Here is a 25884-nt window from a genome sequence, read left to right as displayed (position 1 = left end):
GGACATATGAATCTTTAGCGCATTTGGCATCTTGTGGCGCCGGCTACAACAGTGACATGAGAATACCTGTTCTCACTTTCAGGTGACATTGTAAACAAGAAGTGGGCAGCATTATCTCCTGATAATGTAAACAAACTTGTTTGTGTGAGTGATTGGCTGAACAAGAGGTAGGACTGAGTGGACTTGCAGACTCTAAAATTTTACATTGTTTTATTTTTGAATGCAGTTTTTTTTGTACATGATTCTACATTTGTAAGTTCAACTTTCATGATAAAGAGATTGTACTACAGTACTTATATGAGGTGAATTAAAAAATACTATTTCTTTTGGTTTTTTTACAGTGCATGTACTTGTAATCAAAAATAAATGTAAAGTGAGCACTGTACACTTTGTATTCTGCATAGTAATTGAAATCAATATATTTGAAATGTAGAAAACATCAAAAAATATTTAAATTGTATTCTATTATTGTTTAACACTGCAATTAATTGCAGTTTTTAAAATCGTGCAATTAATCACGATTAATAATTTTTAATCACTTGACAGCCCTAGTAGTAAGACCTTGAATTTCCAGGAATTGTTATAACATTACTCATATGTTATATGACCAAAATTTCTTTTTTGTTTTTTCTTAGTCTAAAGCAGAAAGTGCTTTACTGCAAGAAGGTCCAAGACCAAGGCACTTAAAAAGCCTCAGGCTGAGGGAATCAGAAACTAAATGGGATAAAGAGGTGAGAAATACAATGTGTACATGTGCATGCGCCATATGCTGTCATTTGAACAAGAAGGTAATAAAACTGTCAGTTGTTTGAAAGCCATTGTGTAAGATCATTTGTATTGCTCTTTTTTATATTGTCTGCTAGACAGAAAGACAGGCATCCCGAATTTTTCAAGAATTCTCTAGTTAACAGGAGCCTTTCCAATTAATGCATTTCATGTACATGCTATACATGCAGTATTAAATTTTCTTTCATTATAGCATAGACTTCAAGTGAGGCTTCTATCACCTTGAGATTAGCCCTTCCAAGCTCTGTGCTCCTGTTATTTACCATGTTTTAAGATACATAATTGCTATACTTGAACCAAAAAGAGTATTTTATCTGTAAATAGTGTGCTTTTATATTTTATTTCTGTTAGAGGTTACACAGATAAAGCTGTAGCTTTATATAAAGGTACAAAGCTATAACAGCTAAAGAACTCTCACTTTTTAGACGTATTTCTTTGTGAGCATTTTGCATCCTTTGATTCCTAACCCCTTTATGTTGATAAGGGGACGGGGTAAGTAAGGGAGAACGGGGTTTAAAAAGTCCGTTCCTAAGCCACCAGGGGAGCTAGCAAGCAGGAGCAGCAATTGGGAGTTTTGCGAGGCAGTCCTCCAGGTGAGGGAGGAGAGACTACATGATCCTCAAGGTGAGGTTGTCTGGTTGCTTGCTTGCTTGCTGTGTGCTTGCTTGATTAAATATTACAGTGTGTTGTATTGTGGGGGCTGTGTCCTGAGCCTACTGACATGCTAGGCTAGGCTAGATAATGAGGCTCTAGCCTGCTATCCTTTGATCCCTAACTCCTTTAGAATCACTTGACAAGCGGGCGGGGTTAACTCAGGGAGAACTGAAGTTTTTAAAAAATCAGGTCCAAAACTCCTGGAGGAGCTAGCAAACGGAAGTTTTGAGGAGTGTGAGAGGCAGATACACCTAACAAAAATACTCTGAATTTAGACCACTAACACCCTCCCCGCCCCCAAAAAACCCTAACCTAACCAACCAAACAAAAAAACCCCTGAAGACTAAAAGTAATGCAGGCAGTAGTCCAGCATCAGAGTGAGGGCAGTCTAGTTTATTGCACTGAATGCAGCATATACGATTACCTGTCTTGGGCAGATGGTGTATGTGTGCATATGGTGCAAGCAACTCATGGCCCTTAGAGACACAATATTGGCTCTTGAGACCAGACTGGGTGAACTGGAGGAGCTAAGGGAGACAGAGATACACAGAGAAGACTTTCACAGGCACAATAGATGGGTCCCACCCTTGAGTTTGACATGCTCCATGCTGTAAAGGAGGATGACATTTTTGGGGAAGAGGAGCATCAAGCTGGAGTGGAGGGAAACAAACCCATAGTTTGCAGATGGTGTCACTGTATCCTCTCACATTGAGGATACCCCTCCTGGGGAGGGAATCCCAGTTACTAGGAAGAAGAAGGTAATGATAATAATGGGGGATTTGATTATTAGAAGCATAGATAGTTGGGATTGTGATGACCCGGAGAACCACATAATAAATTGCCTGCTGCAATGGCTGTGGATCTCACAAGACAGACGGATGTGCAGTGCTGGGGAGGAGCCAGTGGTTGTGGCATATGTAGGTACCAATGATGTAGGCAAAGGTAGGAGAGTGATCCTGCAGGCCAAATTTAGGCTGCTAGGTAAGAGATTGAAGTCCAGGACCTCCATGATAGCATTAACTGAAATGCTTCCAATTCCACCTGCTGGGCCAGGAAAGCAGGCGGAATTGCAGGGTCTCAATGTGTGGAGGAGACAATGGCGCGGGGAGGAGGGTTTTGAGCTATTAGAAACTAAGGAACCTTTTGGGAAAGGAAGAGCTTTTACAGGAAGGATAGGCTCTACCTAAACCAAAAAGGAAACAGAGAGCTGGCTTGTAAAATGAAAAAGGTTGTAGAGGATTTTTTAAACTAAAGGCTGGGGAAAAGTTTATGGATGCAAAGGAGCACAAGGTTCAGGTGGAGACATCTCTTAGGGATGAATTTATTAAAGGGGGAACTTTATATGCTTGTAAAGAGGATAGGAAGTTGGTAAAGTACAAGTAGGAGCTAATAAGGACAGTCGAACATAGGAGTTCCATTTAAATGTAACACACAAAGGCAAGCAAGTGAATATTGACAAAATGTACAAGTGCTTATATGCAAATTTTAGAAATTTAAATACTAAGATGGATGAACTAGAGAGGCTGGCATTAAATGAGGATATTGATATAATAGGCATCATGGAAACTTAGTAAAATGAAGATAATCAATGGGATGCAGTCATTCCAGTATACAAAATATATAGAAATAACAGTAGGTCATGTTGGTGGGTGAATGTAGTATCCACTTCCGGTTTCATAAATTGTTGTTTCTGTCCCTCCTTTCATAATCAGGATCACACAATGGTTTGAGTAGTTTTGTTTTGCTTTAGAAGAGAAAAGAGTTAACTGTAACTGGCAAATACACCCACTTTCTAATAAATATTTGATCAGAATAAAATTGTACTGTAAACATGCAACAGTTAATCTGTACACTGAACTACTCACCACCTTCATTTTGCTGTGTCTGTAAATAACTTGTATGATAACTTTAATGCAGTCTGATGATGAGTCAAGATACATGCAAGAGGATGAATGCCAGACATCTTCTAAAGTCAAGTTTCGTGATTCTGTCAAAAAACTCAAGCAAAAGTCACACGTAAGAATCGTTTTCCTTAATAACAGCAGCCTTTACTGACCTCAGTGGGGCTCGGTGTCACTGCGTGGAGCAGCTGGCAGGATTGGGACCTAAATTTGCAAAATGCCCTCCCCATTGTCAGGGTGCTTAGGAATGTAATAAACAATTAAAATATGATCATCTTCATAAACCCATAGCAACTCTACCAACAAATATTAAAAATAGCCACAAAAATCTCTGATAAAAGAAAACGTGAATTGTGAAATCAGAGCAATGTGGGCCCATAGGAGCTCTCACTTCTTGTTAGACATTCCTCTGTCATTGATTGACAGCCACAACAATACTCCTACATGTTATATGTGTGGTAACAAAATACTGCTGTTAATTGAGTCACTAAATATAAATTTTAAAGATTAGTTCTGCCTATTAGGGGCAGATTTTGACTTTGTGTGCAGGGGCAGAAGAGTCCCAAACTTGTGCTTCTTGAGTGCCGGCACATATGGCATCATATCACTGCCAGCTGTGCTACAGGAGGCAGGACTGGACAATGTCTCTGCCCCCCACCCCCTCAGTACTGTCTGGTAGACTCTGGGGCCTTCAGCATGGAAGGTGTAGAAGTCACATCTCATTGTGCTCCTCTAAACTCCCTCAAAGGGCATTGTTCCTGCTTGTGATTTCTGTGTGCAAAATATCTCTAGAAACTGCTGTATGTAAGATGCCCTTCTGCCTCCCCCACCTGCGAGGCTTTAGTTTTCACAGCATAATCCTGGTCTCTGATCATTTCCCAAGTATGTTTGTATTTAAAAAGATGAGCAAATTAAAACTGAAGCAGTTGATATTTAAAAACCTTACTATAAATGTTTTATTAAGTAGTAAAGATTTGAATGGTAAAAGTGTTTTGATATATAAACTATTTAACAGATGCTTGATTTCAATGTTTTGGTGTTTGTGTGATATATTTTTTTAATGATTCAAAACGTTATTGCTGTTACTCGTGAAAGGATAGTTTTAGTTGTTGTATTAAACAAATGGTCAACATGATCTTAAATAAATGATGCTTTCTCTCCTTAGATCCAGACTGATTTTCCTTCTGCTGAAGAAGCATATAATTTTTTTACTTTCAATTTTGATCCTGAACCAGAGAATATAAAGGATGAAACTAAGAGCAAAAAAAAGAGTGAATCAGATCAAGAGGAAGGGGAAGAACAGGAATCTGTAGTAAGCTATCAGAAAGAACTAATAGAGGATGAAATGGTACAAATCATACACTTTTTTTCATATTTTTATTCAGACTTTTTATGCTAACTTTTGCTTATCCATTTAATAAAAACTGACTTATTTTGTAATTTATTTTAAAAACAAAACGTTGGGATTACGTTTTCAAAACAGATATGAGCTAGAAGTTTATTTTCTTTGCAATTAGTGCTTTTTTTTAGTAGTGAAGTACTTCTTGCTTAACAATTATATAACAAATAATTTACACTCTTGATGCAGAAGCCTTGTAAAGCTGCATAGCCATATATGAGAAAATAAAGTTTCATAGTAAATTGAACAAATCAGTAGACATTGTATCAGTAGATGTCAATTTTACCTGAGGCTAATATTGCATGTTTATTAAAGAGACTGAAAAAAAAATTATGATAGGCTACTTTTTCAAGACAATATGAAACTAGGATGACAAGACATAAAGGAAAGTGATCATAGTTGATAATCCAAGGTGGTAACTCCAGGCCTAAATCTTCCACCTTTCTCACATTGAGCAGTATCTTCCTCCACAAATCGTCTTATTCATTCCAAAGGGATTACTGGCAGACTAGTGTACTACTCAGTGTCAGTAAGGGTGGTAGAATCTGTCCCAATTAACATATTTTTAGTAAACTGTACATTTTGTTAAGATGAAATGGAGTTTCTATTTCCAATACTCTAACATACAGTAGCTTGCTAACATCTTGAGTAAATTGTGATGATATTGATTTTGATCATTCCAGTGTATGAATGTGAATAACTAGCTTTACCAAATACAGCACAGCCTCGCTATAATGCCTTTCATAATAATGAACCTGGTACCTGGATCCTGCCGTGGCAGGGCCTGACGGCTCCTTCAGCCCCTGCTGCAGCACAGTGCTGGAGGAACTGTCGCCCCTGCATCCCTCGCGATGGGTCTCTCTTGCTGTAACGAACCCCTGGCTACAAAGAATAAATGGCTTGGATTCCCGAGGGGTTCGTTATAGCAAGGATGTACTGTACAGCATAATTTAAATAAAACCCATTTTTCTGATTGCATGGAAAATTGTGAGATTGATGTCTTCCAGACCAGAATTTTGTACTGAACAAAAGAACTAGTAATTTTTTACATCTAAAATCTAGGATGAAGAGGACTGCCTTGTTAATGATAGAGAAGATTTATTCATTATTGATCAAATGGCTCGTGATTTTCTAGTAGTAAAACCTGCAGATTACAAAAGCTACTCTGAGCGACTACAGAAGGAAAAAGAAATTTTGTTCACTCCAAGCATCCTAACAGGTATGATATGCATTTTTTTCTTTTGTTGGTTAATTTAACTGAATATAACATACTCTAACCTCCAATAGCACCTGTTGACTGAGGATCTCTGTGGTACTGCAGGTACAGCCAGAGGAATCTGTGCCTGAGGGGGAGTCTTGAAGCACAGAGACCTAACTAAGTTGTCTCATATGTTAGACTTTCATAGAATCATAGAACTGGAAGGGACTTCAAGAGATCATCTAGTCCAGTGGTTCTCAATGTCCAGTGGGGAAGCGGCGTGGGCCAAGGGACATGGTGGCCGCCCTTCCTGCAACCCCCATTAGCCTGGAGTGGCGAACCGCAGCCAGTGGGAGCTGCGATCGGCTGAACCTGTGGATGCAGCTGGTAAACAAACTGGTTCGGCCCTCCAGGGGCTTTCCCTGAACAAGCGGTGGACCAGCTTTGAGAACCACTGATCTAGTCCAGTCCCCTGCACTCAGGATTAAGTATTATCTACACAATTCCTGACAGGTGTTTGTCAAACCTGCTCTTAAAAATTTCCAATGATGGAGATTCCACAACCTCGATAGGCAGTTTATTCCAGTGTTTAACTACCCTGAGAGGAAGTTTTTCCTAATGTCCAACCTAAACCTCCCTTGCTGCAATTTAAGCCCATTGCTTCTTGTCCTATCCTCAGAGGTTAAGGAGGACATTTTTCCCCCCTCCTCCTTGTAACAACCTTTTATGTACTTGAAAACAGTTATGTCTCCTCTCAGTCTTCCCCTCCAGACTAAACAAAAACCCAGTTTTTTCCATCTTCCCTCGTAGATCGTGTTTTCTAGACGTTTAATCATTTTTGTTGCTCTTCTCTGGACATTTTCCTGATTTCTCCACATCTTTCCTGAAATATGTCACCCAGAACTGGACACAGTATTCCAGCTGGGACCTAATCAGTGCGGAGTAGAGCGGAAGAATTACTTCTCGTGTCTTACTTACAACACTCCTGCTAATACATCCCAGAATTATGTTTGCTTTTTTTGCAACAGTGTTAGTTACACTGTTGACTCATATTAAGCTTGTGATCCACTGTGACACTCAGATCCCTTTCCGCAGTACTCCTTCGTAGGCAGCCATCTCCCATTTTGTATGTGTGCAACTGATTGTTCCTTCCAAAGTGGAGTACTTTGTATTTGTCCTTATTGAATTTAATCCTATTTACTTCAGAACCCACTCAGTATGCCCTTCCAACTTGACTGTGAACCACGAATAACTACTCTCTGGGAATGGTTTTCCAGCCAGTTATGCACCCACTTTATAGTAGCTCCATCTAGGTTGTATTTCCCTAGTTTGTTTATGAGAAGGTCATGCGAGACCATATCAAAAGCCTTCCTAAAGTAAAGATATACCACATTTACCACTTCCCCCTCTCCACAAGGCTTGTTACCCTGTCAAAGAAAGCTATCAGGTTGGTTTGACACTATTTGTTCTTGATAAATCCATGCTGACTCTTACTTCTCAACTTAGTATCTTTTAGGTGTCTGCAAATTGATTGTTTTATTATTTGCTCCATTATCTTTCCAGGTGCTGAAGTTAAGCTGACTTGTCTGTAATTCCCCAGGTTATCCTTATTTCCCTTTTTATAGTTGGGCACTATATTTGCCCTTTTCCAGTCCTCTGAAATCTCTCCCATCTTCCATGACTTTTCAAAGATAGTCACTAATGGCTCAGATATCTCTTCAGTCAGTAGCGCTGGAACATGTTTAATAGTGGGGGTGCTGAAAGCCAGCCTCCTTACCCCTGTCCATCCCCCCTCCCCTGAGTTGACCTCGGGCACGAGGCTGGCAGCCTGGACCCCGGGGGTGCTACAGCACCCCCCGCACCCATATTTCCCGTGCCTATGTCTTCAGTCAGTTCCTTGATTATTCTCGGATGTATTTCATCAGGCCCTGGTGACTTGAAACATCTAACTTGTCTAAGTAATTTTTAACTTTTTCTTTCCCTATTTTAGCCTCTGATTCGACCTCATTTTCACTGGCATTTACTGAAACTGAAACAAAAAAATAATCATTTAACACTTCTGCCATTTCCACATTTTCTGTTGTTATTTCCCCCCCCCCCTTCATTGAGTAAGGGGCCTACCCTGTCCTTGGTCTTCCTCTTGCTTCTAATGTATTTATACGTTTTCTTGCTACCCTTTATGTCTCTAGCTAGTTTAATCGCATTTTGTGCCTTGGCCTTTCTAATTTTGTCCCTTCAAATTTGTGTTATTTGTTTATAGTCATTCTTTGTAATTTGACCTAGTTTCCACTTTTTGTAGGTCTCTTTTTTGAGTTTCAGATAATTGCAGATCTCCTGGTTAAGCCAGGGTCGTCTCTTGCCAGACTTCCTATCTTTCTTTCGCAGTGGGATAGTTTGCTCTTGTACCCTTAATAATGTCTCTTGGAAAAACTGCCAACTGTCCTCAATTGTTTTCCCCCTTAGACTTGCTGAGAATCACACTAACCAACCATAGGAGCTCGCTAACTTAGTGGTCATGTTTCCCAAAATCCAGCATTGAGGCAGGAGCCATTGCCAAGTCCACTCACTGGACCTGCCAAGTCCTCAAAAGCTTTTGCTTCCCAGCCTCATTCTATGAAGGAGGAGGAAGAAGAAATAGAGCCATCAGTCTCTCAACTCTTCTCTAACCCATAACCAGTATGTGCTAGCATTGATATCTGGATCTTTCTCAATGTCAACATCTTTGATGTTGGTATTCTCGAGTTCTCAGTTCTGGGTGCTTTGCGTCAGACAGCTTCAGCTTCCAGTTGCCTCAGTGTTGGCGACTGTATTCTTGATTTAATGGAGAAAACAGAGTGATAATTAGACCTGTGCTCCTTATATACACCCCGATATATATACCCCATTGTATAGAAAGTTGAGGTGTGAGGACATAGTGTGCGTGTACAGCCTGAGTGGGTGCTGCTATCTAGAAAGTTTTGAGTTCATGCCTCAGAGTGTATGAATCAGCTATATTGGGAAATAATGGTAGGCAATGCCCAAAAATGAACAAACAGCCCCAAAACACCATCACCACAAAACCAAAAAACACTTATTAATTAGCATAGTAATTATTTTTATGTTATTCATTAAAACTAAGTTACTTTAAGTATAAATAAATATGTAGAATGTTGTTGTAAATTATACATCTGTCCTTATTATGGAAATAAGAGCTGCTTTGGTTCTGTACATAAACAATATTAGTTATTGCCATCAGGCAAATTTCACAGACAGCATTTTTAGGGTATTCCCTTTGTAGCAGCAAAATATCAAGGTAGTTTTAAAAAAACACTATAGGTCCTTAGAAAGCTGATAAATTATATCTCCAGTTATAAAATATCTTGCATATTTGAATATTTGATTGCTCTTTAGTGCCTATGTCTCAGAAGGTGCCTGAAAACATGCAGCCGAGGTACCTAGAAGATGAGGGTCTTTACACAGGAGAAAGGCCCATTGTGTCACTATCTAATCAAAATATTCTAGAGAACAGAATACTGAGACAGGAGCAGGTAAGTCACCACTACATTATTACCAGTGTCTGTTTCAAGTTCTTTTCATGTCACAAACAGGAGTGTTCAAAATTCAGACCCTTTCCTTATGATGTTTATTACTTTTTTATTTTGTTACCCTTCAGGTGAAGCATTAATAATCACACTAGCAGATGGGCCATGTATATTTAAAAAAACAGCAGCAGTGAGAGCAGCATCAGAATTTTGGAAGGTTTTTATTAGAAAGTAAGCATTTTGGGGGGAATTGGCAACAACTGAGTGCTTCAGGCCAGGTACCTCCCACCCAAACTGAGTGCTCTGTGCCTCAGTTTCCCATCTGTGAAATGGGGATAATGATAATGAACTCTTTTATAAAGTGCTTTGCTATCTGCTGATGAAAAGTGTTATGTAAGAGCTGGTTATTGTTATTATTAGAAAATTAAAGTAAATCAAAAGTGAGCACTATAAAATTTAATTTAAGATTTGCATAACATCTTGGTTAGACAGATTAAGAACAACAGAACAGCCATACTGGGTCAGACCAATGGTCCACCTAGCCCAGTATCCTGTCTTCAGCGGGAATGCACAGAACAGGTAATCTTTGAGTGATGCTTCCCCTGTCATACACTGCCAGCTTCTGGCACTCAAAGGCTAGGGACTCCCAGAGCACAAGATTGGATCTCTGACTATCTTGGATAATAGCTATTGATGGACCTAGCCATGAAATTTATTGTAGTTTTAGTTATATCAACAAGCATGCAGTTTACATCATATGCCTTGTCTACATTAGTATGTTTCTTAAATTGTGCAGCGTTGGGAGATTAAGAAAAATTGTAGCATCGGCAAGGTTCAGGCAGGATCCTTAGATGTATCTCGTTTGGGCCTGGGGCTTGTCAGTAGGTTGCAGTATACTCAAAATTTTCTGTTTGAATCAACTAAAACATATGGGGGATGCCAGTCACAAGTTACTCATGCTTAAATTGTTTTGCTTGTTTGCTTGCTTAAAGAAAAAGATTTAAAAGCTAAGTGTCTCCTGAAATGTGGGATCTTGTTTTCTGGAATAATAGTATAATTGCAAGTCATTCCCATATGAAAGTTACAAAAAGTGTTATCTCACTTTATTATTCATAGGGGAAAAGGTGGTTTGGAGATGATGGCAAACTCTTAGCGTTGCCTAGTCCAATTAAACAATCTTCTACAAGACCTCCAATATTTTCATTGGAGGAAGACATAGAACCAGAACTTGAAACATTGTATAGAAAGGTAGGTTGCATTTCATATATGCCATAACTGTGACACCATTTTGTATTAAGAACATAAGAATGGCCATACTGGGTCAGACCAAAGGTCCATCAAGCCCAGTATCCTGTCCTCTGACAGTGGCCAATGTCAAGTGCCCCAAAGGGAATGAACAGACAGGTTATCATCAAGTGATCCATGCCCTGTCACCCAGTCCCAGCTTCTGGCAAACAGAGGCTAGGGACACCATTCCTGCCCATCCTGGCTAATAGCCATTGATGGACCTATCTTCCATGAATCTATCTAGCTCCCTTTTGAACCCCGTTATAGTATTGGCTTCACAACACCCTCTGGCAAGGCTCTTTCCAGAGGTTGACAGCGTGTTACGTGAAAAAATACTTTCTTGTGTTTATTTTAAACCTGCTACCTATTCATTTCATTTGGTGGCCCCTTGTTCTTGTACTATGAGAAGGAGTAAATAGCACTTCCTTATTTACTTTCTCTATACCACTCATGATTTTATAGACCTCTGTCATATCCCCCGTCAGTCGCCTCTTTTCCAAGCTGAAAAGTCCCAGTCTTATTAATCTCTCCTCATATGGAAGCTGTTCTATACCCCTAATAATTTTTGATGCCCTTTTCTGAACCTTTTCCAATTCCAATATATCTTTTTTGAGATGGGGCGACCACGTCTGCCCGCAGTATTCTAGGTGTGGGCGTACCATTTATTTAGAGGCAATATGATATTTTCTGTCCTATTATCTATCCCTTGATGATTCCCAACATTTTGTTCGCTTTTTTGACTGCCACTGCACATTGAATGGATGATTTCAGAGAACTATCTACAATGACTCCAGGATCTCTTTCTTGAGTGGTAATAGCTAATTTAGACCGCATCATTGTATATGTATAGTTAGGATTATGTTTTCCAATGTGCATTACTTTGCATTTCTCAACATTAAATTTCATCTGCCATTTTGGGTACTATACACTCAGGAATTCTTAATTATGAAATTTAATGACTAATTCAAGGATTTGTCTACAATGGGTGTCTTATACTGTTATGGCTAGACCAGTCCAAGCCCCTAAATGTGGTGCCCTCATGTAAAAAGTGACTTGCACTGGGTTAAGCTGTACCAGTTCAAGTGTCTTTTTACATTGGTGCAGCACATCTAGCCTAGGAATTTGCACAGTGAAGCTGCATTGGTGTAGCTACGCTTGTGCAAAGAAAAAAATAATCTAGTGTGGACAGATTCAAACAAGCTGAGTTTCACTTTAATGACTCTATTTCTTAAAACTTTCTTTCCTTCTTTGGAGAGACCATGACACATTAGAACAGGGGTCGGCAACTTATGGCACACATGCCAAAGATGGCATGCAAGCCGATTTTTTTAATGGCACGCTGCTGCCTGCCGAGTCCCAGCCCCACTCAGCCCGCTGCCGAACCCAGGCTGGGACCCCAGCAGGCAGCAGCGTGCCATTAAAAATCCTGCCCGCCCCGGCCCGCTTGTCTCCTCCCCCCCTTCCCTCCCCCGAGGCAGGGTGAAGAAGCTTGGTCCTGCCGGCTGCTGCTGCAGAGCAGGCAAGCTCCCCCCAGCCTCTTCCCCCAGCGTGCTGCGGTCCTGCCCCTCCTCCTTTTCCTCCCTGCTGCTGATCAGCTGATGGCCCTTGCGAGTGAGAGGGAGAAGCAGAGCCGCAACGCGCTCGCTGCTCTGGGGAGGAGGCGGAAACAAGGTGGGGACAGGGCCATGGGGACGGGGGGGTGGCATCAGGGCATATCCCCTCCAGCCCCCTGCCATGAACCATTCAGGGAAGGGGTCTGGGAGCACCCCCACGACCCTAGCCCACACCCCCCAGTCCTCTGCCCTGACCCCTGCACCCCCCTCACACGCACCCAGCCCTCTGCCCTGACACCTGTATCCACTACGACCCCAGCCCTGACTCCAGCACCCCCCATACCCAGCCCCTCCACAGCTCTTGCCCTGACTCCTGCACCCCCTCACATGCCCCCAGCCCTCTGCCCTGACTACTGCACCCCCCCACATACCCAGCCCCCCCACACACCCCATGTCCTGACTCTTGCACCCCCTACATTCCCATTCCTACCCCCACCCCTCGCACCAAATGGGAACTGCCCAGGTAAGCACTCCTGCCCCAACCCTGAGCCCCCTCCCTCATTCTAGCTCCTGGCCAGACCCTACACCCCAACCCCCAGCCCTGTGCTCAGTGCACTCCCACCCTCAGCTCAGTGCAGAGAGAGAGGAAGAGAATGGACTAGAACTAGGGAGAAGGTAGGTACCCACTCTATGTGGGCAGCGCCAGGATCCCAGGCCGGCAGCGGGCTGAGCGGGGCCGGCAGCTGGGACCCTTGTGCAGAAGCCGGCGGACGGAACCCCAGACCGGCAGCAGGCTGAGCCACTCAGCCCGCTGCTGGTCTGGGGTTCAGGCTGCTGGCCTCTTGCCAGCCGGGGTCCGGGCCGCAGGCCCCGCTCAGCCTGCTGCCAGCCTAGGTGAACGGAACCCGAGGCTGGCAGCGGGCTGAGCGGGCTGGCGGTGTAAGATCAGCATTTTAATTTAGTTTTAAATGAAGCTTCTTAAACATTTTGAAAACCTTGTTTACTTTACATACAACAATAGTTTAGTTATATAATATATAGACTTATAGAGAGAGACCTTCTAAAAAACGTCAAAATGTATTACTGGCACACGAAACCTTAAATTAAAGTGAATAAATGAAGACTCGGCACACCACTTCTGAAAGGTTGCTGACCTCTGCATTAGAATATAACAAGGCTACCACTTTTGTGAACTAAGAATTCTTCCATCTGCTGCCAGGGCCGACTCCAGCTTTTTTGCCGCCCCAAGCAGCGAAAAAAAAAAAAAGAAAAAAAACCTGATCGAGCTGCTGCCAAAGTGCCGCTGAAGTGGAAGGGAGGGAGTGAAGGACTCGCCACTGAATTGCTGCCGAAGACCTGGACGTGCCACCCCAATAACTGACGGAGTGTCGCCCCTTTCTGTTGGCTGCCCCAGGCACCTGCTTCCTTCGCTGGTGCCTGGAGCTGGCCCTGGCTGCTGCTGCAATACCAGTCTGAAAGTTGCTTATCAGCTGGCCCTAGTGACAATTACAAATACATAATTCTCCATCAAATCCAGTTCCACAGGTCTATTAATGGACCTGCACTGCAGAAAGAGGCAAAACTAAATCTGCACTCTATTGGCAGGGAAGGACTATCCATGCTTATCTGGAGATCCTTTCCCGTTTCTGTTCTGCCTCCACAGTGCAGGCATGTTGACTAGGGGTAAAATTGCAAAAATACCTAATTCTCATTTGCAAAAAAACCTTAGGCCCTTAGGAGCCTGAGTCCTGCTGAATTTCGGTGAGACATAAGCTCATATGTGTCCAAGTCACTTTTGACAATGGGACTTTAGCTCCAAAGTCACTTATGGCCTTTTGAAAATTTTACCCAATATCTCGCCCGCTGCAGAGCTTAAACAAAGACAAACCGAAGAAAATCAAATAAAAAAAAGAAAAATGTAGGAAAACCAGGGCTCTTGTCCTCTACAATCCCTGAATTGATTTCAGGTTTGATTCTCTGCCCAAAAAGGGAGGATGCATTAATTCTTCCTGAGGGACTCTGCCTGGTAAGAACAGCTATATAAGATGGTGAATAAGCTTGTTGAGAGGATAAAGCATATGCTCATCTGGTCCTGCGCTGGAGACCCTTGTTGCATACTTCAAGTGCACGTACTTCAAGCTGTGTCGACTTTTGTCAGGAGGTAGCAAGGGCATAATGATCGGCCAGGCCAGAGGTTTTTCTTCCCTGTCACCATACCTGGAGAGGAGCAGTGCAGCAGCTGAAGTCCTCGTGGCACTGACAGAGAGGCTGCAAGCGGCATTCCATCACCATCCACCCTAGTTGTGATGGTACTTGTACATGGAATATTTAATCAGCCATCCCAGCATCAGGCTCTTAAGAAGAGATCAGCTGAGGCCAGTAAGGAGCGCATTGTGCTCTTCTGCCAGTCTTGGTTGCAATTGCTTTACTATGAAGACTATCTGATCATCCATCCCTGCTTCCCTTTGGGCTGTGGAGGGCTGTTGTGAAGCAGCAGAATTCCCTAGAAGACGTTGTAGACAGTGGTAGGGGGATGCGAGGTCCAAAACACTGTCCCTAATGTCCTTTCCCCTTGAACTCAAATCACAGATCTCACTGGGCCTGACTAACACGAGTATTTCTCTGCAGCATTATGGGGAAGCAAAGTGGCCTTTTCACCTCTCCTGGTCATACCAAAATAACTAGAGGGAAAGCCACTCCTTCAGAAGAAAAGCAGAGCACACCCCAAACCAACTGGCCAGGAGGAGATTTTGTGGGCTTTCCTGCTCTCAATTCCAGCTTCTCTATATGATTCCTTCAGTGCCCAGTCTGAGCAAAATCTCCAGTTCAGAGTCAGACTACTTCACTTTGCAGGCTGCTGGCTATTTGGCATTTCAAGCGTTCATCCTTGAACTCAAGGAGAATTCGTTGGTGCTTCCTCTTCCTACCTGAAGCTATAGCAGGAACACAGGGCTCCCACTGTCAGCCCTACGCCCAGCGGGGCTCGCATGTCAAAATAGTGGTGGAAGCCTAATATTGCAGAATCCGCAATATCACAAGTTAAGTAGGATCTTACGAATAGGAGAATTTTTCTTGCTAGCTGAAAATTTCCTTTTTTCAAGACTCCAGATCCACAGATTCAATCTATCCTGTGTTGATTGGGATGCAATTGAATTTTATTCATATGTGTCTATTTAACTAGTTTGGCTATGCCTATTTACTCTGCATGAGTTTATTCCTGTTCTTGAATACTGTTTTGCTAGGGTAATATTTATCATGTAACTTTTAGTCTAGGGTAATTGAAGTTACTGAGCAGGACCTTCAGGTGAGTTTGCCATTGATGGACAGATCTGGTTCTGTGTGTGTTTCTGTTTTGTTTTTTACAGTGTAGTGTAAAAGATCTGTTGGTAGGTCTGTGGATCTGGATTCTTAAATAAAGGAATTTTTTGATTAAACAAGATACATTTTTTTCTGTTTAAAAACTCAGGTACAGGCACATTATGATTAGGTATTGACAAGTGGATTATTGCCTGTCACATGACCATCTTTACAAGCGCTAATGCACACGTCAGAATAGTCTTATATTTCACTCTTTTCTTTATTTCAGGCAATAAAACCTATGCATGCCAACCAATATATGGTTGGATCTGGGGACCCTCAGGGACAGTTTCAACTGGACATTGATATTTCTGGGTTAATATTCACCCATCATCCCTGTTTTAGCCGTGAACATGTTCTGGCAGCCAAACTGGCTCAGTTGTATGATCAGTATTTAGCAAGAAGACAGCAAAACCTTACCAAACTCCTTACAGATAAGGTATTTTCATTGTATGCTCTAGCGTGTTGAGATACTCAGTAGCTAGTTTAAGGTTAAAACTGAATTTGAGTCTTTAAAATGTAGCAATGTAATTTCTAGCTTTGTGCCATGAATAATATATTTTGTTGAAAATAATCCTGTTTTTCTATAAAGTTTAAACCTCCCCCCAAATATTTGTTCTTTAACATCAGATCAAATGAATTTCAATTGAAGGCTGATTAAAATGTGTCCAACAGCATAGTGAAACATTACTCCATGTTCAGTGCAGACCTATCTGTTTAAGGTTATTTATTTAAAATGGGCTTTCTAAAGGGATCCGAGATACAAGTCAGTATAATTGTTATAATACAATAGAATTTACATAGCATCCTTTATACAGAGTATCAAAAATGTTTTGCAGTGCATGGTAGATTAAAGATATGGCTTTACCGAGTTGTGTTCAATGACTCAGACAGGCAGAAAGGGAAAAACAGCATACAAAGATTAGTCTCAGTTCTAGGTGAAAAGGAATACAATTATTATTTGTTTCCATTGTATTGACAAGAATTCCTTACCTTGACATTTTCAAGGAAAACAGTCATGTTTATAAATACTTGGTTTTTTTCCAGCTTTATATCTGTGCTAAATATTCTGATTTTATTTATATATTGTCACACTTAATATATTTATCACCAAAACCTGGTGGTGTAATAAATTAAGACATTGGGGTATAAGAAGTTATTCCAGGCATGAGAATGAGAAAATTTAAGATCAAGCATGAGAAATTTAAGCTACAGAATAATGATTTGAGAAAGTTACAGTCAACTGAAAATAGGAATTGCTTGTCCCATTCTTGTTTAGTACTGTATCTGAAATTATCAAACTGATGCTTACTGTAGTTTTACCCATTGTCAAGATTAGGGTGAAAGAAAACACCAGAAAGAATAAATTTATTTGAGAGGAAGAACCGTCTTGTAGTTAAGTCACTAGATGGGGACTCAGATTTAGTTCAGCCTGCCAAAACCAACCTGAGTGACATCGAGCAAGTCGTTTAATCTCACTATGCCTCAGATTCCTATCTGTAAAATATAGGTAACAATCATTCCCTGTCCTCTCTGGATGTTGTGAAGAAAAATTAATGAATTTTTGTGAGGTGCTTAGATACCAGCACGATGGAGGGAAGGTAAATAGATACTTTTGCATTTCTGCTGAATATATTTGGTTAGATTTAAATCCTGAACAGATTTTTCATAGTGTGTTTATTTGCCACATTGATATATTTAGCCTTTTTTGCTATTTAAAGTTTGCTTTTTTTCAGTTGAGTAGTGATCATAGAATGTTTTGTCCATCAGGGCGATGCACTGTAGACAAAATGTTTACAAGCAGTTAAGTGCTTGTTTCATCACTCTATAGATAAGTAAAAGCGATCCTCTTCTATATTTGATTGCAATTCTGTTGCCCTTGTTTCAAGTTCACTCCTGTCATGACTGTTGAACCATGAATACTGATCTGTGAGGTTTCTGTAGTTTTTGGTTTCACTCATGAATCTCTGAAATCATCATTTTGAGGAGATACAAAGTGGGTGCAGAAACTAAATCCTTAATCTGTTTCCAATTACCTTTTTGGAGTAGCAGTTTCCTATCATACAGTGGCTACCTGGTTCATTTCAGGTTACATGGTGTGCAGTACAGTTTCCTCCATAAATTTTGAAACCATCTATGAATTGTAGGTTTGTTTTTGCTTTTTGTTTAAGCTGCATGCTCTGAGGAATGCTGTAAAGAGTAGTTTGGACAACAGTGGAACCAATGTCCCTAACCCTGTAGCACAACAGAGCGTAACTGAATATAAATTTGAAATCAGGTAGGTAGAGATTCATTAGATCACTTTTTTTCAGAATTTTATTCTTTTTTTCTTTATTTCTGCACATGTACAGAACTATAAAACCATGCCAAACTTGACACTTTATGGTAAAGTATTAGAGCATGTGAAGTAAACAGCCCAGGTTACTAATAAAGAAATATGTAGACAAAATCAGATTGTGTAGTGTTTCACATTACATTCCAAAAATCATTTTAATTTTATGTTGTTTTTTTCTGGTTGGTGAATAACCAGAAGTTTATATAGAGCACCAGACAGCCATATCCATTTAACTTGATTAATAAATGCATATGAAGTTTCAGAGTGGTACAAATTTAATATGCATGATGTGTGCCCTTCTTCCCAGCATTCCATTGTCTTACTGAAAATAGTAGTTCTGGAAACCCAAGCAATGAAATTATTGTTATGCTGTTTTTTCACTGTTAACTTTACTATGTTCTTGTAAAAAAATTAATAGCCACAAACAGCAGACACTACAGTTGTCAGCTACACTACAACTATGCAGTATGGAGAATTCAGATTTCTTCCACTTGTGGAAAATCTCAGTTTATAGCAGTAAGGGTGAAATCTTGGCCCCATTGATGTCAGTGGGAGTTTTACTCTAAGGATTTTTCTTCTTGGTAGGCCAGCTACTGGAGAGCAATTTAATTACAAACATAATCAAGTCTGATTCCAACTGGTGTTACATGTAGTAACAGAGGCTGGTGTTACATGTAGTCAGTACGTTGCATCCCAATGGAGTAAAGCTCATTGTCAAGCATGTGAGGTTTCTAAGAGCCTAAACCCGAGTCAGAGACCAAGTGGTATTAGATCATACAGACCTCATAGACATAAGCTAAACTGCACTAAATTCTTGTAAGGTTCACTCTTAATTCCCTTTATGTGGTGAATTTGGTAAGGTGTGAGGGAAACATGCACTGATGTCACTAATGCTTTGTTGATAAAAAAGACAACTTCAGTCTACAGGCCTGTCAATTTGGCATTTTTCATGTGGAGTCAAATAAGCTATCATTTTTCATGTGTACTAAACGTCCTGTCCTCCCCCATAGTACACTTTTGTGGGGACTTGGGTTAATTTTAGATGTAATTGGTTTCAGTCTCCAATTTATTACAAGCAAAATTTACATAATTTTTATTTAGCCTGTGATAATACAAAGTTAAATGGTAAATTTTCCTTCTGCTTGTTGTAAAGAATGATTTTTAAAATGTGTTAGTGCAATCTGTGAATGTTTTATTGCTCCTAAAGGAACAACGTATTTCTGGAAAAAGTTCTGGACGTTTTTGGTTTTCTGACAGAATTGTCAACATCTGAGCAGTATCTGTCATCAGTTGGGAACAGCTGTTATTCCCTCCTGTTTGGCCTAATTGTGGCAAATTCAATTTTAATTCAGTTCAAAGGGGGACTTTATTTTATATAGTTGGAGTCTTTTTACTAACTAAAGGCCCCATTCAGCACTCACTTCTCAGGTAGAATTCCTTGGCCTTAAGAATTTATACACATTTTTGTTTTTGAATCAGTGGCGCGTTTTGCAGATGTAAGAGCCTGCCTGCATGGAGCTCAGAGCAGGATTGAATCTTAGGCCCTGATCTAGCATAAGAGTGCATCCCTCTACCCACACAGAATCCTAATGAAGTCAATGGAGCTGCATTTGGGCACAGGGGGTTCACTTGCATGCAGTGAATGGCAAGATTAATCCTTAGTGACTGTTCTGCAGGTAGAAAAAATGCCTGCTGATTATGAAAGGAAAACCCTAGAGTATCTGTGTGGTTTTGTAAACCCACGGACTAGTCTAAATGCTAAAGTCTCTTAAATTATACTCCTTTAATTAAAATATTTAATGCTGTAGTTTTAATTACCTAATGTTTAGCTCGCAATAAAAGATTCCTAGGATTTCTGAATCTATTGAATACATTAACAGAAGTAGAGAGAGTACCGTGGTCACCATTAAATAGTTAACATTTGCCAGCAGTTACGATACTATTGTACCTGAGAGATTACAGTATTTCCCTCTACTTATAATTATGACTTAATGATGATATCCTAAATATCAGAGTGTTGGTTAGTGTTGACTTTTTAATGGTGATCGCTATGCTAGTGGTTGGAGATCAGATTACAGCTAGGAATCAGAAGGGTTCTGCATAAAAAAAATTTATTTCATACTGGGATGCTTACTCATTGTGAGACCGTGTGGAAAATCACTTGACCTCTGTCTCGGTCATCCTGTCTGTAAAACTGGATAAATTCAAGATCTCATCTGGTTTTCAGTGCCACATTAGACTTTATTTACTATTGTCAGGGTTCCCTCCTCACTCTGAATTCTGGAGTATAGATGTGGGGACTAGCATGAAAGACCCCCTAAGCTTATTTCTATCATCTTAGGTTAAAAACTTCCCCAAGGCACAAATCCTTCCTTGTCCTTGGACGGTTCTGCTGCCACCACTAAATGAGTTAGACAAAGATTCAGGAAAGGGACCACTTGGAGTTCCTGTTTCCCCAAAATATCCCCCCAAGCCTCTTCACCCCCTTTTCTGGGGAGGCTTGAGAATAATATACCAACCAAATAGGTAAACAGACCAGACCCTTAGGTTTTTAGGACACTAAAAACCAATCAGGTTCTTAAAAGCAGAACTTCATAATAAAGAAAAAAGTAAAAGAAGCACCTCTGTAAAATCAGGATGGAAGGTAATTTTACAGGATAATAAGATTTATTATCACAGAAGATTCCCCTCTAGGCAAAAGATTATCACAGAAGATTCCCCTCTAGGCAAAACTTCAAAGTTACAGAAAACACAGGAATAAACCTCCCTCTTAGCATAGGGAAAATTCACAAGTTAAAACAAAAGATAAGCGAACGCATTTCCTTGCTATTACTTATAATTTTTGTAATCTTGGATGCTTATTTCAGGTAGGGTTTTAGGAGATTGTTCCTCTCTCTTGGACAGAGAGGGACCAGGGTAGGAAAAACTAAGAGAGCACAAAACAAAACCTCCCCCCACAGATTTGAAAGGATTTTCTTCCCTTATTGGTCCTTTTGATTAGGTGCCAACCAGGTTATTTGAGCTTCTTAATCCCTTACAAGTAAAGGAGGGATTTTATGCTACCCTTAGCTGTATGTTTATGACAACTATGAACAAATACATTACAGAAAAAGAAAATGCCATTGGCCGTGGAATCCAATTTGTATTTGTGTCTTCTGTGCAAAAACAAATGTGCATGAAGGCATTTTTTTTAAATGAGTCTTTTCAGTCTCTATGCATTACTTTACATGACAGAGTCATTGCAAATACTGGTCCTTGATAACCACAGAAATTGGATAAATTAACTGTTTCATGAACTCCAGTTTGTCCCTTGGATGCTTGTTTTTACTTGGAAGCATGTTGTTTCATTATATCAGTAAGTGATCGGTGGTATCCTTCACTGCTGGATAGAAAAGAGGACTTTCTTTTAGATTTGAAAAGTGTATTGTGCCTTTCTGGCCCTAGGAAGCTAATTGATTGCTGAAATGCTCTCAGTTAAACTCTGAGAACTTTTCCATTTTGGTTGATGTCAGTGGTCTCATTGAGTATGCTTTGGTTAGTTTCTCATATGTTGCTGTTACTGCAGACCATATGAGATCATAGGGCTATAAAGTGTAGTGTTTTGCTGCAATAGGAGGTGTTTACATTATGCCGCAGGGCCACTCTACTTTTAAGTGTTGAATCATATTTAGCTTTTACATATGCCCGTGTCAAGAAAATAATGCAAAGGCTCTGATTATATTAAAATTAAACATATTTTTAAAGAATCATCTTTATAACAAACATTTTATTAAAGATATTATTGAAATGAAACTTAGGGTACATCTACACAGCAAAAAAAACCTGTGGCAGCGAGTCTTGGATTCTGGGTCAACTGACTCAAGCTCTCAGGGCTCAAGCTGTGTGGCCAAAAATAGCAATGTAGATGTTTCCACTTGAGCATAGTAACACATGCATTAAAAACAATATATGTAACATAGGAAACTAGCACAAAGAGATCCAAGAGATGGAGCAAAACAAATACAAAACAAACAACACTGTAATAAAAATAAACTGGAAAGGAAGATACATTTTTGGTTCTTGACTGGAAACGTGCCATGGACTTCTGGCAAACGGAGAGGAGTATCACTGGAGTGTGGCAAGCCTCGATAGTCAGCACTTCCAGTCCCAGTGATCTCATTTGCCATATTAGTAAATTGATGGGCCTCTTGTGTAAGACATTGAATCATACTTGCCAATACAGGTTGTGGAGTGCACTGTCTCAAAAGTCTGTATTTAATTTCTATAAAAAATATTTAAAAGCAGAAGCAAAGTTAGTACAAGTAGTGAATATAAGCTACTGAATATCCAGGTCTTAACTTAGAGGGTTTTTAAGTACCATATTATAGAACAGGGATCGGCAACCTTTGGCATGTGGCCCGTCAGGAAAATCTGCTGGCGGGCCAGGATGGTTTGTTTACCTGCAGCGTCTGCAGGTTCAGCCAGTTGCAGCTCCCACTGGCCGTGGTTCGCCGTTCCAGGCCAATGGGGGCCACGGGAAGTGGCGACCAGTACATCCCTCAGCCCATGCCACTTCCCGTGGCCCCCATTGGCCTGGAACGGCGAACCACGGCCAGTAGGAGCTGCAGTCAGCCAAACCTGCGGATGCTGCAGGTAAACAAACCATCCTGGCCCGCCAGCAGATTTTCCTGACGGGCCCCGTGCCAAAGGTTGCAGATCCCTGTTGCAGAATAATATCTTTTAGGTTATATCATTTTTTAAAAAAGACAATTGTTACAGCCAGGACAGTGTTGATAAAAGATTATGTTCATCCTAAATAGTCATTTACGTAGGAAATGTTTAGTCTGGTCATCAAGAAGTGCATACTGTATAAGTAAGTGCTTAAGGAAAGGCAATACCAATTCACATATCCTTTAAATAATGCAATGGAAGACAGAAGTGGTTCCAAAAGTCAAATATCCCTTCCAAGTCAAAAGAAGTTGTTAATTTTGTTAGTGTTTCGAATCCTCCAGGGCCATGACTTGATTTACATTACTTCATAGCAGAAGTATAATTCTCCTGGGTTGCTGTTTACACGCATTGACTTTAAAATGTTTTTAATAATGTATGGCTTTAATAAGCCTTTGTATAAGAGATGAAGAGTGCAAGATAATTAACTGTAATTAAAGTCACATTGTCTAGAATTCAGCAGAATAGAATACAGAGCTTTAAAGAAAGCCACATCCTGTCATCTTCAAGTTTGAGTTTGTTATACTATCTTGGATTGTAGGGAAGTCATCAGTTAGATTGAAAACCACACCATGTGTTTTTTCAGTATTATAAGTTCTCGCTGTATTGTTCCATCTAGTTATGCAAGTTTAAGTTTGTACGTATATACATTTATAGGCAAACCAGAAGACTTCGTGATGCTGAACAAGAAAAAGACCGAACGTTGCTGAAGACTATTATAAAAGTTTGGAAAGAAATGAAATCCCTGCGTGACTTTCAGAAGTTTACTAACACACCCATGAAACTCTATTTGAGAAAGTATGTTTTGATAACGTTTTTGTTATTTCATGTGCCAGCAGTGGGATTTTATTGCATATTGCTATATTTGAGAGTTCACAAGTAACGTGAAAAAGGCACAATGATAAGCTTTTAGGTGATACCAGAACTTGCTACTATTTTTTTTAAACAAGAAGTAATTACAATACCTGAGAGAAATTACTAGAGGATAATGTCCAAAGTCAGAATTGTTTAGTTCATTATAGATAGTTACATTCTGCTATTAATTAGTATCTATCACAAATCTTAAAACTAACCTCATCCCTCACACCATTTTGAAGTCTTATAACTAAATACTAGATATAAATTGTTCTTCTTAGAATATCTCTCACATTTTATACACTCATGTAACTAGCATTACAAATTCATTATAATGTGTAAGACAAAGGAAAAATAATTGCTAATTACTGCTGACCATTAAAAGTTGTCTTAAATAATTTTATGTCCTTCATTTATTATTATTACTATTATTCATTATTTATTAGTATTATTGTAGCACCTAGGAGCCCTTAGCATGGCCCAGGACCCTACAGGGTTTGTTATTTTGTAATAAGAAGGTTATTAGGATGCCAAAGCCTGCTTTGTGTTTAGAGCTTCAGAAACTATGAAGAAGATAACCTAGTAATACTGCTTTATCCTGTATGCTGAAAATTGCTTGAAAACTTACCTGTACATGAAAGCATAGGTTAAATGTGAATGCATTTATCAACAGAATACATTTTTGTTATAATGAAAGGAGCCAACAGTAGTGTACAATATATTCGTAAATTATAATTAATTGTTTTGAAGGGAAGAGGTTGACCAGAGATCAGATAAAAAAATCTATGAAGCAGAAATTCAGGCTGAAATAAATGAACTATTAGAAGAATGCATGGAAGAGTATGAAAAGAAAATGGAAGAATATAAAACTGAGCTACAAGAGTGGAAATCTTGGAAAAAGGCAAAGGTTTGTGTAAACAACACAGCATATAAAATTGAATTATTGCCAAGTGTATTTTTAAGCTATCTCTTATGGTAGAAATAGTTTAAAGATCAGTATAGCCATCACAAATTGTTAAGTGTAATGGAGTTCATTTGGGTAAATTATTTATGTTTAGGATTGTTACTAAATTAACTTATGTTAAATAAGTGGTATTTAAGTGCAATAGCTGTAGTGGAGTAGAACAAGTTAAACTTTCTCTAAGAATTTTATTCTGTAGTGGTGATTGTTTTGTCTGATGTTGGTTTTCAAACTTCTTTGCTTACATTTCAGCACTTAAATGGTTTCATTATATTAGATTAAACAGTTTTGCTGTATGCATGTTAAATTCATGTCCTTGTGATTGGGAATGATTTTCTTTGTCACTTCAGGAGTTAAAATGAATATATTTCTCAGAGTTAGCAGTGAAGCAACAAGATGTTTCTGGTGAACTGGCAGTCAATACTAAATGTCCAGTTACATCAAATAACTATTTAAAACTAGAAAATGCAATGAACTAATGTACTAGTTTTTCACTTTTTCAGCGCTTTATTAATATTTGTCTTAGAATACAAATTAAGGGCTCCGTTGTTCTTTGAAGATACAGCTGTGTGCAAGAGGAGGGGATTCCAAGGTACACAGAACCAACTGCGATTGCCAGAGATGATTGTCTCGAGTAGCCACAGTACTTTCCAGAGCTTCCTGGCAGTTCAGCCACAATATCATCCTTTTAAAGAGTGCAATGTGTGCTCTTTGCAAGCCTCGGCAGCTCTGGTCCCAGAATGGAAAAGGTCATGGCCCTGCTCCCTCCACACTTCCTTTGGGAAGCACTAGGAACTCTGAGGAGTAGGAGGAGGTGTCAGAGTAGTGTAAGATTTCAATTGTACTTTTGTCCATGCAGCTTCTTTTAGTGGTCTTATGCACTAGCTATCATTTTTGTTCAGGCACTATTTATCATTTCTGTTCAGGAAAAACCCATGTGTCAACTAATAGGGGCCTTGTCAATTAAGATTGGCGTGCAGTGATTAAGCTGTCTAATGTATTTTCATTAATAACAAATGATTTTTGTTACCGCTATCACTTTGTTTCTTCCAGGGCCACTCATTGTCCCCAGGATTAATAAAATAATCTAACTGAGAAGTGCCAATTTTAGTATGTCATGGTTATTACCATAGAAAGGTGGAGGGAGAAAGATGGATGAATGCTTTTAGCTTTTGTCTTAATAGCACTTCTACAAGGTGGCCTCTAAATATTCCCGCTTATGGGCTACACCCCCCTCAGCAACGCTCTTGGTGCCAACTGTCCTGGGTTTGGGGACCTTCTGTTGTTGTTTGTTTATTTGTGATATGATAGTACCTAGATATCATTATTAGTAATAAGGGCCCCCTTGTTCTAATCATTGTACAGACACA

At 39.9% G+C, this 25884-nt stretch overlaps 1 protein-coding gene across 3 annotated transcripts in view; it reads left to right on the top strand.

Annotated features, from left to right (window-relative positions):
* Positions 1 to 25884, top strand: part of CC2D2A (coiled-coil and C2 domain containing 2A) — a 131871-nt gene that overhangs the window by 23939 nt on the left and 82048 nt on the right. The window contains exons 6-15 of one of the 3 annotated variants that reach the window (XM_074951661.1): positions 636 to 731; positions 3358 to 3456; positions 4507 to 4653; positions 5803 to 5959; positions 9329 to 9465; positions 10576 to 10707; positions 15886 to 16095; positions 17828 to 17934; positions 23356 to 23496; positions 24304 to 24460. In XM_074951661.1, coding sequence (XP_074807762.1) covers positions 636 to 731; positions 3358 to 3456; positions 4507 to 4653; positions 5803 to 5959; positions 9329 to 9465; positions 10576 to 10707; positions 15886 to 16095; positions 17828 to 17934; positions 23356 to 23496; positions 24304 to 24460 — 1383 coding nt within the window. Of the gene's footprint in view, positions 1 to 635; positions 732 to 3357; positions 3457 to 4506; positions 4690 to 5802; positions 5960 to 9328; positions 9466 to 10575; positions 10708 to 15885; positions 16096 to 17827; positions 17935 to 23355; positions 23497 to 24303; positions 24461 to 25884 lie in introns of all 3 variants that reach the window. The other 2 variants (XM_074951660.1, XM_074951662.1) reach the window with 2 other exon arrangements.

This window comes from Natator depressus, chromosome 4, assembly GCF_965152275.1.
Source record: "Natator depressus isolate rNatDep1 chromosome 4, rNatDep2.hap1, whole genome shotgun sequence".
Lineage (NCBI taxonomy): Eukaryota > Metazoa > Chordata > Testudines > Cheloniidae > Natator > Natator depressus.
The sequence above is the reverse complement of the archived record's forward strand: the minus strand, read 5'-3'. Positions and strand labels throughout refer to the sequence as shown.